The sequence below is a fragment of the Ascaphus truei genome, chromosome 11, assembly GCF_040206685.1.
Source record: "Ascaphus truei isolate aAscTru1 chromosome 11, aAscTru1.hap1, whole genome shotgun sequence".
NCBI classification, from domain to species: domain Eukaryota; kingdom Metazoa; phylum Chordata; class Amphibia; order Anura; family Ascaphidae; genus Ascaphus; species Ascaphus truei.
The window spans coordinates 57,612,125-57,627,587 of record NC_134493.1 but is presented as its reverse complement, the minus strand read 5'-3'; the positions used below and the strand labels follow the sequence as shown (position 1 = coordinate 57,627,587).

Sequence of the window (15,463 nt, the reverse complement as noted above, 5' to 3'; positions counted from 1 at the left end):
CTGCGGCCCCAGTCCTCCTTGATGCACACGCACCTGGCGGTATGGCGGCGCATGCAGAGAATACAGCCGCGGTCGGCGGTCTGTAGGGGAGCTTTAGGGGAGCGTGGGGGCGGGGGCCATGACGGGGCATATCTGCCCTGCCATTGGCTGCGTGCCGAACACGTGACCGCAGCACAGGAAGACAAAATTCTTGTCTTCCCTGCCAGCGTACGCGTCACTGTGCTTTGCGCGCCCGCACACATACTAACACTGGGGCCTGCCCCCTAGAGGGCTGTGCGGCATGCACGCCGCAGCGGCGCCACTGTGACCACTAGAGACTCAGCCTTAGTGCTAATGATATGCAAACTAGGCGTTCCCTCTAACAGCGCCGATCCCCAGAGCTCGTTATAATTACCGCAGGGATTGGTCTGTGGTGCTCAACTTCAGTCCCCAAGAGCCCCCCCAACAGGTCAGGTTGTCAGGATATCCCTGATTCAGCACAGGTGGCTCAATCAGTGGCTCAGTTGAATTGACCGTTACTGATTTTGATAACATGAGTAAGTGGACTTGGCCCTTAATGTCCCCTCCCAAAGCACTGATACTATCTGCAGCTCGGATAATACCCCCTCCCCCCCCTCATCTGAGATCTTTACTGAGGGACGTGTACGTGGCAGAGAACAGGCACTTACTACTCAAAGCAGTGTGCGGCAGTCAGCACCCACTGGGGGGCGATCAGGGACCCGCCACATATATGAGAGCCCAGGTACTGCAGGCTGATCTGCCAGGGCCACTCTCCTTCCTCAGCATCCGTACCCCCAACTATCCGACTGGCGCCCACCCCTGGGGAGCCACACACTGCAGGGGCGACAGAGGGAGTGAGAGAGTGAGAGCCGGAGAGAGTGAGAGCCGGAGAGAGTGAGAGGCGGAGAGAGTGAGAGGCGGAGAGAGTGAGAGGCGGAGAGAGTGAGAGGCGGAGAGAGTGAGAGGCGGAGAGTGAGAGGCGGAGAGAGTGAGAGGCGGAGAGAGTGAGAGGCGGACCGCTGGGGTGCCACACACTGCAGGGGGTTCTGAGGGAGACTCTGAGGGAGAGAGACTGAGACAGTTACATACAGAGCGCCGTATATCTGTAACACGCAAAGCAATGTGTATGTGTAACACGCAGAGCAGTGCGTATCTGTAACACGCAGAGCAGTGCGTATCTGTAACACGCAGAGCAGTGTGTATCTGTAACACGCAGAGCAGTGCGTATCTGTAACACGCAGAGCAGTGCGTATCTGTAACACGCAGAGCAGTGCGTATCTGTAACACGCAGAGCAGTGCGTATCTGTAACACGCAGAGCAGTGCGTATCTGTAACACGCAGAGCAGTGCGTATCTGTAACACGCAGAGCAGTGCGTATCTGTAACACGCAGAGCAGAGCGTGTGTGTAACACGATGAGCAGTGTGTATGTGTAACACAGAGCAGTGTGTGTAACACGCAGAGCAGTGCGTATCTGTAACACGCAGAGCAGTGTGTATCTGTAACACGCAGAGCAGTGTGTATGTGTAACATGCAGAACAGTGTGTTTGTGTAACACACAGAGCAGTGTGTGTAACGTGCAGAGCAGTGTGTATCTTTAGCTGGGGGTTAACCCTATTACTGCCGGAGCGTCTGGCAACGCATTGCGCTGTGAAGGGGTTAGATGACGGACACGTGTGTTCCCAGGTGGTGGGGGGGGGGGTCCTTTACCTGTTGTTGGATCAGCCAGGAGAGACCCTGTAAGAGGAAAGAAATAGGAGTTTAGTCCCTATGCAGATCTATGTATGTATGATCCTTCCGTGTACAGCACTGTGTACATGAGCCTTCCGTGTACAGCACCGTGTACATGAGCCTTCCATGTACCCACCAACCTCATTAAGCATAGACACCGTGACCTTGGGGTCAAATGGCCTCAGCCGTTCATTAACCATAAACCCCCAATCCTCCCTGGTCAGCGGGCAAACCCCAAAACCTGTGACCCCGACCATGCTCACCACCCCTCCTGACCCCGGGAGCTGTGCTGGTTCCAGAACCCCTGGGGTGCCTTTCAGGAGGACACAAAAGACCTCGTACTAATGATCTTTTCTCACCTTTCTAATCTGTGACCAGAGCCGTCACCTCCCAAAACACAGACCTGCGCTGAGCGTCGCGCGCAGCGCACGGAAATCTCTGGTTAAATTGCGCTCGTTTGCTCCTACGTACGAACCAGACATTTCTCCATCAAAAATGGGGTTTTTTGGTTTGTTTTTCTTTGACACCCAGAAATGTCCAGCACTGGGCGTTCAGGGGTTAACGGGAGGCACTAAAACATCTTTATTTTATTAGGAAAAATGCGTTCCCAGGAAGTGATAGTCCGAGGGTTACCGCCTCGGTTCAAAGAATGTCCCGGGGACAGAGCTATAAATATATTCTGGGCCAATAACAGGTTTCATTCTATAGGGTAACAAAATGCGTCATCTTCCCAGTATGGCTGCTATAAATAACATGACACTACTCATTTGTATTTACGAACACAAGTTATAACTGAAAAAACACGGATAATTCTGGTTAATTTGCATCAATCAGGTATTCAACAGGACGCGATGCGTCAAAAATCCTTTCAAACGGCATATTATGCGTCGTGTGTATGAAGCCTTCATAGTTACGACTGCCTTTTTGTGAAGGTCGCAGCGCTGAGATTGTGACGCACAATACAATGTCAGATATACTTTGGGTACACGGTAATCACTGCAGATTTGGAATTGTTACCGGAATGTTCCTTCCCCTGGATAAAAGTCCCAGGTATTCTCAGGATTGCACAACGTGGCAGATATCATTTCTGCCTTCTTTGCTGTATAATATTGCTATTTTGTAATCCGTTGGCACACTTTATCCTTTGTATATCTTCATTGCAACTTTAAAATGGATTGGGAACTATCCAACATTATGTAGATAAATCTTAGCTCTCACCTTCGATAGGTTTGTGTCGGGCGTCCCTGCAACAAAGGGTTAGAAAGCAGAGCGCGTTGGCGCGCACTTTCCTACGGACGGTAGAAACCTTTCTGCCAGTTTGGAAACTTGTCGCACAGATTTGAAACTTCCCCCATAAACGCCATCCGGGAATATGTGACTGTGAGGCACCTTCACACCGTCTTTTGTGTTGTATTGTGTAATATTTGGTGCACACTTTATGGTTATTTAAAAAAGTGACAAACAACCCTTCAATATGCAGCGATAGATAATAGTTATGGGTATATCCCGGAGACAGGTCCAGAAACCTGTCGTATCCATAATCACATACCTTCTTTGTCCTTTTATTCTTTTATTAACCATTTAAAATGGATTGGGAAATCCAGTGTAATGTGTTGAGTGTACACTATGCAGACGCTATCTACAAAGAAATAAAGAGTGACACTGCTCCACAGGGCTTGTGAGTTTAATGCAATTGTGTAGTGTTGTGCCCCTTTGTCACGTGTGTGGCAGACTAGGGTGCTACCGGTGTAATGCAAGTACTGCAGCAGCGGGACTGGGGAGAGGTCACAGCGATCCCCAAAGAAGATTGCAGTAATTGAGCACACCCTGTGCTATGTGACAGGCAGAGTTTATTACAAGATAATAAAATAAACAAACACAGCGAGAACATACTAAAAAAAAAGGGTGTGTGGGCCGCGCATTTTAAGGGAAACTTCTTTGTCTTTTGTCACACAAATTGTTTTTGTGATGGTGATGTTTTTAATTAAAAATCAAAACACAATTTCAGTGACAAAATACAAAGAAGGGTGACTTAGAACGCACGTGGAAGGCACCCCCACCTGTTTTAGCTATTTGCACTTCTATATTTATAATAACTGAATTCCGTGTGTGTGTGTGTGTGTGTGTGTGTGTGTGTGTGTGTGGTGTGTGACTCTTTGTGTGACTTTGTGTCTGTTTCAGCACCGAGGCTCGGTCCCTCCCTTCTTCCTACCACAGCCTTGTTGCAGGGTCTCCTTTTTCTCCGTGCCCTGTGTTGTCAGGTGGCGCCGCAACTTGGAGATAATGTCCAGGGGCGCTCGGATATTGGGGGGATTATGCTGGATGTAGATACTGGATAGGGGATGCTAAGAAATGTTCTAAAGCCTGCGCCCTACGCGTTTCGTCCTGTAACTAGGACTACATCCAGCATAATCCCCCCAATATCCGAGCGCCCCTGGACATTATCTCCAAGTTGCGGCTGTTATTCCGGTCGAGTGATGTCAGCGGCGCAGTCTCGCGACATGAGAGGAGGCACCAGGGAGCTCAGGAGGGCAGCTGCGGAGGAAATCCCCTACAGAGAATCTCGGCGTTCCACGTGGAGAAGAAACAGACCATCACTCCAGGCAGCAGGACGGAGAGGATTTTATATCCTATATGCTTATTTACATCTGCTACTTTGTAAGTAGCGATCTACTTTTGCGCATTGACCATTACAAAAACGTACTTCACCATATTTTGTCTTTTTTTCATTTTATTTCAGAGTAACCAGGAACTCTCAATATATCCCCAGTCCATTTATGCTCATATTTTATTGTTTAGTTAGCAGTTTGCGCTTGTGTTTTCCCTTTTCCCTAAATATATATATATATAATGTAGCATTGACAATCCATCCGCAGATTCCACAATCCGCCGTCGGATTTTAAGAATTTAATCCTCAAATTCAGCAATCGGGATTCTTAAAATCCATCAGTGGATTGTGGAATTCGTGGATGGATTGTTTAAATCCACCAGCGGGTTGTATCCAATGGCGGTTTTGTATTCATCCGCGTGGATTGAAAGTGGCACATTCCGGCGCCGGATTTTACACCGCGGCACGGATTTAACACCGCGGCACGGATTTTACACCGCGGCACGGATTTAACACCGCGGCACGGATTTTACACCGCGGCACGGATTTTACACCGCGGCACGGATTTAACACCGCGGCACGGATTTTGAATGGCAAATTCAGAAAAATCTGGGGAATGGATTTGGACTGGTTCTCCCATTCTAGGTAAGACCCCCTTGTTGATCTGATTATAGTACTTGATTAGATCGCTTAGTTAGCAGCAGAGATCCCGATGGGACCGTTGGTGGCTCGTGTTGGAAAGTGCTTGGACGGGTTTAAAGCTTGTAGGCTACTGTAAGTTGGCTACATAATTGCTGAGCTTTAGAAAAATGCCAAAAGCAAGTTCAAGGTTAAAAAAACCCAAATGCATGAAAATCCATTAACTGTGGAACAATTACCCCAAATCCCTCCAAACTGGGGTTATAATTCCCCAACAACTCATTGATTTCTAAGCCACGAAACAGAGAAGATGTTAGTTATTGAATTAGTTAATGAATGAGTTAAAATGGTAAGACTATACAATGAACATTGAAACCCGTTCAGTGCCTCCTGTATATAAAACAGACAAATGTACCTACCCAAGTGCAATAGCAAAAGAACGCCTGAAACCTCCTTTCTCATCTTTAGTTTTAAGTTCCCGAGATTCTGTTGTTCCGTCTTGATTAGGAAAACCTTTCCTCCCACAAGCTCCGCGAATACTGTCCTGCAGGTCTCTTGCGCAGGCTTTTCACGGAAATCAGATTGTGTTTTTATAGCGTTGACACCAATGGATGGTGTCAACGTTTGTGTATAGAGGCTCACACTTTGCCCCAGAGATATTTCCAAATAATTGCCTAATAAAGCAGAAAGACCTGTTCTGTTCTGTTCTTGTAACCTAGTCGCGTGACGTATTTGTGTTCTGTTTGGTTTCTCCCGTCCTAAAGAAAAGACACCTAAAAAGGTTTAGAAAGTGAGGTGCGTTTGCGCGCGCGTTCCTACAGATGGTTAAAACCTTACTGCATGTTTGTAAACTTGTCTCAAAGATATGAAATTTCCCCCAAAAACGCCATCCAGGAATATCTCACTTCCATGGCACCTTGTGCCCAAAAAAGGCGACTGTTAAGTAAGAGAAAATATCAGGGAATATTTGCTAATATTGCAGAATTTTGCACGGATTCTGATAAATAACCGTCACACTGATGAGAACCACTCAATTCTTTAACCCAGACTGTGCTGAAAAGCTGTGTCATACGGCAGGGATAAGCTTGTAGGGGTCTGTGTTACAATGGATTTGAAGCAAAAGGCGACACTGAGCTCATTTGCATGTCATTACCCAGAATCCCTTGCTGCAGTGGAAGCCCTGTATGCTAAGAGATACTGGGGAAGGGCAGGTTGCCGACCTGTCTGAGACGTGTAAATGTGCTCACAAGTGATACACTACTTGTATGTGGTGTATGATAAATAAGAGAAATACCCCACCAGAGGGATGAAGGACACGTCCCGTACTCAGTGCACAATCACTAATCAGTCACTTTGGGAATGATGTAGCTGTAGATGATTCAAGAGGCCTAACAGTAGACATGGTTATGGTGGTAGGTGTGATATAATACCACGAGTCAAAATTAGAGGGCAAGCAGTGGTACTGCGGGGTCAGTGCGTGAAGTCAAAGGTAACCTTTTTTCAATATGCTAATAAAATAAATGACAACATGTTGCTCTCACAAAATGATATTCTGGTCTTTAATTATAAAGTGTTAAGAATATATATATATATATATATATATATATATATATATATATATATATATATATATATATATATACCTATAGTTATTTTATCATTTATTCACTGTAAATATATATAAGTATTAAAAACCTACTGGAAAGTCCAAACCGAGGGACAGCATCTCCTATTTCTCAATATTAGTGACCACGTACAACACAGAGAACTATTAGATACAATATGTATAGAGAGAATCCACTTGTCAGAAAAATAAGCAAGATGGTATCAAAATATATCACAGCAGCTGAGTGCTCACCCTGTGCCGGGCAGCAGGAATATAAACCATTTATCCACAGACACAAATCTGCCTAGAGTTAAAGCAGCTAGTCTACACCCCACTTTTTTCGTTGTTATTTTTAAATGTAAAGCCTGTGATAATGTACTAGTCTACATTCTTACCTAAGCTGGCAAGTGTGTTATGCGCCTTCTAACTTTGTGCTGCAGTGTGACATGCTGATATGTAACATTATATTACGAAGTGTCACACGTTATTTTTACAGTGTTCAGAGTAATAAGACAGTCTGCTGTTTAGAACACAGCAATGGATGTGTGTGATACTTTGTTGTCAAAAGGCAGAGCCAGTGGAATTGAATTTCTAAATGGTTGCTGTAACAACCAAAGGATGATCCGTACATTAAAATAATCATTAAAAATGGCATTATGAGTTAAAAAAATGCAGACAGTGTTATCCAATACTACAGAACTGATTTATTAAAAAATAATAATAATATGGACTTCCGTTATGGTGCCAGGGCAGTGAGGCACATCACAGAGGAGGTTCGAAATATCGGCTAAATATCGAATGAAAAATACCCAAAACAACAAAGGTGAGAAAACCGGCACCAGTTTATGGAGAAATTTCTCTGGGGACCCGGAGAAATGGCCCCTAAGCAGGAAAGAGTTTACAAGGGAGAAACAAAAGAAAGATGGGCACAAAATGGCCGACAGCCACGAGGGAATAGGTCCAGACCTGAGACTAGAGGAGAACACAGAAGTCTCAAACCCCCCCATTCGCACGACAAGAATTGGACTACCAAACAACTGAGAAAGCAGTTGCCAAGGAACTTTTTGCCCCAGCTGGAGACAAACACAGAGAAGATTCAGCAAGCAATAGAAGACCTAAAAGGAGAACTCACCTCATATGCCCCCAGAGTAGAAGAGGCGGAGAACAGGGTGTGTGTGGTCGAGGACGATCTGAGGAACCTGCAAAAACAAATGGACGAAATGCACAAGAAGAATAGAATACTAGAGGGAAAATCGTTCCTTAAGAAACCACATCCGTATCACAGGAATCCCGGAATCAGTACATCAATCTGAACTTCTGGATTTCTGTCAAAAATGGCTGCCGGACCAATTGGGGCCAGTAGGAAAAGATGAACGTATCAAAAAAGAACGAGCCCACAGACTAGGACTACCTAAGGAAGACCAAAATTACACACCCAGACCCATCACAGCAAGACTTCTTAATTACAGTGATAAAAACAATACAATTTGAGCATTCAAGGAAAACCAAGATTTAAAATATGAGGTTAAAAGGCTAATGATTTTCCAGGAACAAAAATTGATCAGTGGTACAGCAAAAAGTTTGGTTAAAAGCAATTTATTGAACTACATAAAATGATATAAAAAATCCACAAACAAAAAGGAATCCTCCTCCCACGCGTTTCACACCCTCTCTGGTGCATTCTCAAGCAGTAAGTATACTTTAAAAATATAGTGTTGTGGAGTGTAAATGCAACAATGTAATTCTAGGGGGGGGACTGGAACTCAATCCTGGATATCTGTCTAGAATTAGATGCAGTAGATCAGGATTCAAAAAGGGAATCCCGCAAACAAATATCCAAACCAAAAATATGCAATACATAAAAAGACTCCCTAGGTACAGTATGGATGACTCCTGGAGAACATTCAACCCCATCGAAAGGGATTACACGTTTTACTCAAGCGTTCGCTCCTCATTTTCAAGGCGAGACAGTATATTAACAAGCAAAGGAATGTTAAGTAAAATATCCAACACAGAAATAGGAGAAATCATTATTTCAAGGGGAGCGGGGGGGGGGGGGGAGAAATGGGAGTGGGGGGGAGAAAGGGGAGCGGGGGGGAGAAAGGGGAGCGGGGGGGGGAGAAAGGGGAGCGGGGGGGGAGAAAGGGGAGTGGGGGGGGGAGAAAGGGGAGCGGGGGGGAGAAAGGGGAGCGGGTGGGGGGGGAGAAAGGGGAGGGGGGGGAGAAAGGGGAGCGGGAGGGGGGGAGAAAGGGGAGCGGGAGGGGGGGAGAAAGGGGAGCAGGGGGGAGAAAGGGGAGCGGGGGGGGGGGAGAAAGGGGAGCGGGGGGGAGAAAGGGGAGCGGGGGGGGGGAGAAAGGGGAGCGGGGGGGGGGAGAAAGGGGAGCGGGGGGGGAGAAAGGGGAGCGGGGGGGGGAGAAAGGGGAGCGGGGGGGGAGAAAGGGGAGCGGGGGGGGGGGGAGAAAGGGGAGCGGGGGGGGGAGAAAGGGGAGCGGGGGGGGAGAAAGGGGAGCGGGGGGGGAGAAAGGGGAGCGGGGGGGGAGAAAGGGGAGCGGGGGGGGGAGAAAGGGGAGCGGGGGGGGAGAAAGGGGAGCGAGGGGGGAGAAAGGGGAGCGGGGGGGGGGAGAAAGGGGAGCGGGGGGGGGGAGAAAGGGGAGCGGGGGGGGGAGAAAGGGGAGCGGGGGGGGGGAGAAAGGGGAGCGGGGGGGGAGAAAGGGGAGCGGGGGGGGAGAAAGGGGAGCGGGGGGGGGGGGAGAATGGGGAGCGGGGGGGGAGAATGGGGAGCGGGGGGGGGAGAAAGGGGAGCGGGGGGGGAGAAAGGGGAGCGGGGGGGGGGAGAAAGGGGAGCGGGGGGGGGAGAAAGGGGAGCGGGGGGGTGAGAAAGGGGAGAAAGGGGAGCGGGGGGGAGAAAGGGGAGCGGGGGGGGAGAAAGGGGAGCGGGGGGGGAGAAAGGGGAGCAGGGGGGGAGAAAGGGGAGCGGGGGGGGAGGGAGAAAGGGGAGCGGGGGGGGAGAAAGGGGAGCGGGGGGGGGGAGAAAGGGGAGAAAGGGGGGGGGGGAGAAAGGGGAGCGGGGGGGAGAAAGGGGAGCGGGGGGGAGAAAGGGGAGCGGGGGGGAGAAAGGGGAGCGGGGGGGGGAGAAAGGGGAGCAGGGGGGGAGAAAGGGGAGCAGGGGGGGAGAAAGGGGAGAAAGGGGGGGGGGGGAGAAAGGGGAGCGGGGGGGAGAAAGGAGAGCGGGGGGGAGAAAGGGGAGCGGGGGGGGGGAGAAAGGGGAGCAGGGGGGGAGAAAGGGGAGCAGGGGGGGGAGAAAGGGGAGCGGGGGGGGAGAAAGGGGAGCAGGGGGGGGAGAAAGGGGAGCGGGGGGGGAGAAAGGGGAGCGGGGGGGGGAGAAAGGGGAGCGGGGGGGGGGAGAAAGGGGAGCGGGGGGGGGAGAAAGGGGAGCGGGGGGGAGAAAGGGGAGCGGGGGGGAGAAAGGGGAGCGGGGGGGAGAAAGGGAAGCGGGGGGGGAGAAAGGGGAGCAGGGGGGGAGAAAGGGGAGCAGGGGGGGAGAAAGGGGAGCAGGGGGGGAGAAAGGGGAGCGGGGGGGGAGAAAGGGAAGCGGGGGGGAGAAAGGGGAGCGGGGGGGGGGAGAAAGGGGAGCGGGGGGGGGAGAAAGGGGAGCGGGGGGGGGAGAAAGGGGAGCGGGGGGGGAGAAAGGGGAGCGGGGGGGAGAAAGGGGAGCGGGGGGGGGAGAAAGGGGAGCGGGGGGGGAGAAAGGGGAGCGGGGGGGGGGGGGAAAGGGGAGCGGGGGGGGAGAAAGGGGAGCGGGGGGGGGGAGAAAGGGGAGCGGGGGGGGAGAAAGGGGAGAAAGGGGTGGGGAGAAAGGGGAGCGGGGGGGAGAAAGGGGAGCGGGGGGGAGAAAGGGGAGCGGTGGGGGGGGAGAAAGGGGTGGGGGGAGAAAGGGGAGCAGGGGGAGAAAGGGGAGCGGGGGGAAGAAAGGGGAGCGGGGGGGGAGGGAGAGCCGGCGTTGGCCGTGAGTTACAGTTAGCGCTAGGAAAAGGGGGGGGAGAGGGGGGGGAAAGGGAGGGGGGGAAAGGGGGGGGTGGAGAGGGGGGGAAAAGGAGGGGAGGGGGACGGGGGAAAAGGAGGGGAGGGGGACGGGGGAAAAGGAGGGGGGGGACAGTGGACAGGAGGGGGGGACAGTGGCCGGGGGGAGGGGGGGACAGTGGGCGGGTGGGGGGGGACAGTGGAAAGGACAGTGGACAGGAGGGGATGGGAGGGGGGGGAGAGTGGACAGGAGGGGGGGGAGAGTGGACAGGAGGGGGGGGACAGGTGAAAGGACAGTGGACAGGAGGGGATGGGAGGGGGGGACAGTGGACAGGAGGGGATGGGAGGGGGGGAAAGTGGACGGGAGGGGGGGGAGAGTGGACAGGGGGGGGAGAGTGGACAGGGGGGGGAGAGTGGACAGGAGGGGGGTGAGAGTGGACAGGAGGGGGGGTGACAGTGGACAGGAGGGGGGGTGACAGTGGACAGGAGGGGGGAGAGTGGACAGGAGGGGGGGCAGTGGACAGGAGGGGGGTCGGTTTGCTTTAAATTGACGGGTCCCTCCTCTCCACTCCCCCTGTATCTTTCCCCGCTCCTGACACCCCCCCCCCCCCATGTGTAGCTCCGGTGTACACACACACACACACACACACACACACACACACACACACACACACACACACACACACACACACACACACACACACACACACACACACACACACACACACACACACACTCACCTCTCCTTCTGGCCGCCGCCATGTTAGTCAGTCCGCGAGGGAGGAAGGGGTCCTTCTGTCCGCCGCCATCTTAGGTGCCGCGTGGCAGCGGTTGGCTGCCCTGGCCAATGCCTGTCCCCGCGCCAGGGAGGTGAGCGGGAGGTGAGCGGGAGGGGAAGTGAGCGGGAGGTGAGTGGAGGCAGCGGCAGGCTGCCCTGCCCACTGCCTGTCCCCGCGCAGGGGAGGTGAGTGGAGCGGGAGGTGAGTAGAGAGGGAGCGGGAGGTGAGTGGAGGCAGCGGCAGGCTGCCCTGCCCGTCCCCGCGCCGGGGAGGTGAGTGGAGCGGGAGGTGAGTAGAGAGGGAGCGGGAGGTGAGTGGAGGCAGCGGCAGGCTGCCCTGCCCGGCTGCCCTGCCCGTCCCCGCGCCGGGGAGGTGAGTGGAGCGGGAGGTGAGTAGAGGGAGCGGCAGGCTGCCCTGCCCACTGCCTGTCCCCGCGCTGGGGAGGGAGTTGAGTGGAGAGGGAGGTGGAGGGAGTTGAGTGGAGAGGGAGGTGGAGGGAGTTGAGCGGGAGGGAGGTGAGTGGAGAGGGAGGTGAGTGTGATGGGGGGGGAGAGAGAGTGTGTGTGTGTGTGTGTGTGTGTGTGTGTGTGTGTGTGTGTGTGTGTGTGTGTGTGTGTGTGTGTGTGTGTGTGTGTGTGTGTGTGTGTGTGTGTGTGTGTGTGTGTGTGTGTGTGTGTGTGTGTGTGTGTGTCCTTTGGCCTGTCACTCCGCCTCAGGCCAATGAGAGGTGCGGGGGCGGGCGGGCCAAGGGACCAATGAGATTGCCGCTAGGGACGCAGACATACAGTGCTTTCAGAAATATATAGTAGAAGTAGATAGATAGACATGCAAATAGCTAAAACAGGGGGGGGGGTGCGGAGTATGCGCGTTAAGTCAAACTTCTTTGCATTTTCTCACTGAAATTGTGTTTGGATTTTAAATAAAAACATCACCATCACAAATACAATTTCTGTGACAAAAGTCAAACACGTTTCACTTAAAATGCCCGTGCTCGGCACACACCCTTTTTTGTCAGGGGACGCGTCATTAAAATGATTTCGTGTGCAAGATTGCTCTATTCATTGCAAACCCTTCCCCTATTGATCAAACACACAGATATAAATGAGCTATATAAAGGGATGTCCAAGTTCCTGTGGAACTGGAAAACAAGCAGAATTGCATTAAAAAAAAGCCCCAACTGACTAAGGAAACGGGGGGAATCAACATACCCAACGTAAGGGATTACAGTCTGGCCGGTCTATTAAAAGACGTGGGTGCCTGGATCCTGGATAAAAATTACTACTCTTGGAAGTCGAAAAACAGTTCTCCAGTCAGTTCTCACTGGGAGAACTACTGCATATAGAATGGGGAAAGATTCCTCAAGAGCTCAAATCTAATATAATATTCCGAGACTCGATTATGACCTGGAGAACGGAAAGGAAAGAAATGTACAGTAGGGTGTCATATTCCATTTCTAGATATTTGCCAGTCCAGGGAAATTGTAGATTTCTCCCAGGGAAAAACCAAACCATCTTCCGTATCTGGAAGCGAAAAGGTATAAAACGCCAAGATCACATATCATCATCATCAACAACAACAAAGGAATTGGCTGAGAAATACGATCTCCCAGAAAAACATGTTTTTTCCACACATACAAATAAAAGATTACAGCAAAAAAGTACAAGATCACGACAAATATATACTACACAATGACAACTATTTCACTCAGGACAAAACAAGTAGATACCCCCTGGCAGAGAAATATAAAAAAGTTAGACTCAAAACAGTTATCTTAACTACCAGAACAACCATCTGTGGTTCTTAAGGTCGAGGAGAAACTGTACTAGAGAATCAGACTTTAACGAACAAGCAGTGGTTCTGTCGACTACGTTTAGGGCTTTAGGGGAAAAGGCTATGATCAAAAATTCACTGCCATAGCAGCCCAAAAAGCAAGGAGGAGCAGGCAGATTAGCACTCATACAGCATTCAAAAGGAAAACAGAAATAACAATTAGCTATCACTAAACATAACAGGGCGGCCCCACAGATTGGAAAAATTATTAGGAGACATTGGAATGTCCTCAGCAGATGTGCGATATTAGGAGTAGCGCATCGTTAAGTCGATAACGGACCTCTGTGATCTGGGCCTCAATCGGTTAACTCATTAACACAAAGAATTTGGTCTGCGAGCTCCACTGGCAGTGAAAGGGTTAGTGGAGGAATACTATGCAGAAGAGAGCCTGGATTGAGACCCAGCAGATGAGGGGTTAAGATCACACAGCGGACACAAGCCAGATTAGGATAATTCCCTGGTGACATAATGTGGTGAACGCACAATATGGAGTGGTGTGGATCTGCCTTGTGACACCAAGCCCTGCATGATTGTCCAGTTAAATATGATATTTGTGCATTCTCGGATGGACAGGAAACTACAAGAACACATCACTGACCCTAATATCTCTGTTCCCGGGGGGGGGGGGGGAGGGGGGAATCTTGTTATATGGAACACCCTTTGATAACACTGTCACTGTCCTATTGTACCTCTTTTTGGGGGATTCTTCACCTCCTCTTATAAGATCATCCCTAATCCTTCAGTATGACTCTGTTTTAAAAGGTTCACCCATGTAACTAGTGAGTGTCTCATTATGGGCCACATTGACTTAGCAGTGCTACGCCCTAAGACACAGTGTCAGAAAGGCAATTTGAAAATCGCCACCATGAGAAGGAAGCGGAGACTCTCTTGGTGATCCCTAGCATGTCATTCCCCATGCTCTGCAGCTGCCATATGACTGGTGACTATGGGGGACTGAAGAAGATTTTGGGGACCTATGGAAGACGGGTAGGTGCACTTGTGCTTATTTGTCTTTGTTACACCCAACAATGAATGCATTGCTGTCCGGACACAAGATGGCTTCATTCTGGCATTGAACCCCTGCTCGGACACCCAGTTTATAAGACTGAAAGTGGATTTTATTGACCGTTTGCTTCTTCTGTAACCCTGGAATCTTTAGATGCTTCTTCACTCCTACATTCACCCTGGGACACGAGACACCAGAGAGCTCGAAAACATTATTTATTTCACATTTTGGCTCCTTTAAACCCACACTTTAATCATACTATTCCCAGTGATGGCGGAGCTTGGACAATATTATAATAAACGGAGCATCTTGTAGGTGGTTCCACACCTTCTGCTCATTTCTTTCTTCTCCGTTTCTCTCTCGCTCTGCTCTTTCCTTCCCGTTACCCTTGCACTGGACAGAGTTTGTATGTCCCGATTCTGCAGCCGGAGGCCGTGGATCAGCTGAGAAGAAGCAAACAGGCAGCGAGAAGAAGGGTTGGTGCAGTTGGAATGCGGGAGGAGCTTCCTGCAGGATAAGCTGCTTCATTGGAGGTGATCCAAGACTGGTAGGTGGTCACCAAAGTGTATACACCTGGGCGATTCGCAAGGGCACATTCATCCCCCCAGCTAACAATGCCAGCTTGATACCACACGCCCTGCATTTTACAGACAAGGGGACCGCCGGAGTCTCCCTGCAAGATAAGAACGTGTTATATTCAGGGCTCAGCTATATATCAACAACTCACCAGTTGCCAGCATGCTGTCAGTATCCCTCCGCTGTCTGCATTTTATTACACTAGTATAACAATTCTTCTTAGATGTTGTGTACAGGTGAGAATAGAAGGCGCAGATAATTCAGTTCTGTTTCTAACAGACAAGAAGATGTTTCTATGGGAAGGGGCAGTTCCTCCCAATATGACCTATTTTGAAAGGGACCTCCATCTGGTGCTCTATAAGCTCATTAACCAACCTTACGTTGATTTTGTTCTCTTAGCTGTTTTTGATTTGAATTTGAATTGAGAAGGGCCCAAAGCCTGCAGTAGATTGTTCACATGACAACTCCTGCAGTTTATGAACCACCAATCCACCGGGCAGCTACAGACGTGGCAAGACTTCTACAGAACCACCTTGCACCTGTGATAGTACTTTAGTTATTATACTTCCTGTTAACAGTCTCTGTTTTTAAACTTAATGTAGGTTTAGATTATTTTCTAATTTGTTTTATTAATAAATATTATTGTAGATCAGATGATTTATATTATGCA

The 15,463-nt window shown here is 50.4% G+C and overlaps 1 protein-coding gene across 1 annotated transcript in view; it reads right to left on the bottom strand.

Moving 5' to 3' along the window:
- Positions 1 to 15,463, bottom strand: part of LOC142462892 (transmembrane protease serine 9-like) — a 45,050-nt gene that overhangs the window by 5,908 nt on the left and 23,679 nt on the right. The window contains exons 6-12 of the mRNA XM_075565106.1: positions 14,658 to 14,890; positions 14,234 to 14,395; positions 7,715 to 7,781; positions 5,882 to 5,912; positions 5,396 to 5,749; positions 1,709 to 1,735; positions 669 to 834 (exon numbers count right to left, since the gene is read on the bottom strand). Of these exons, the coding sequence (XP_075421221.1) occupies positions 669 to 834; positions 1,709 to 1,735; positions 5,396 to 5,749; positions 5,882 to 5,912; positions 7,715 to 7,781; positions 14,234 to 14,395; positions 14,658 to 14,890 (1,040 nt within the window). The remainder of the gene's footprint in view (positions 1 to 668; positions 835 to 1,708; positions 1,736 to 5,395; positions 5,750 to 5,881; positions 5,913 to 7,714; positions 7,782 to 14,233; positions 14,396 to 14,657; positions 14,891 to 15,463) is intronic.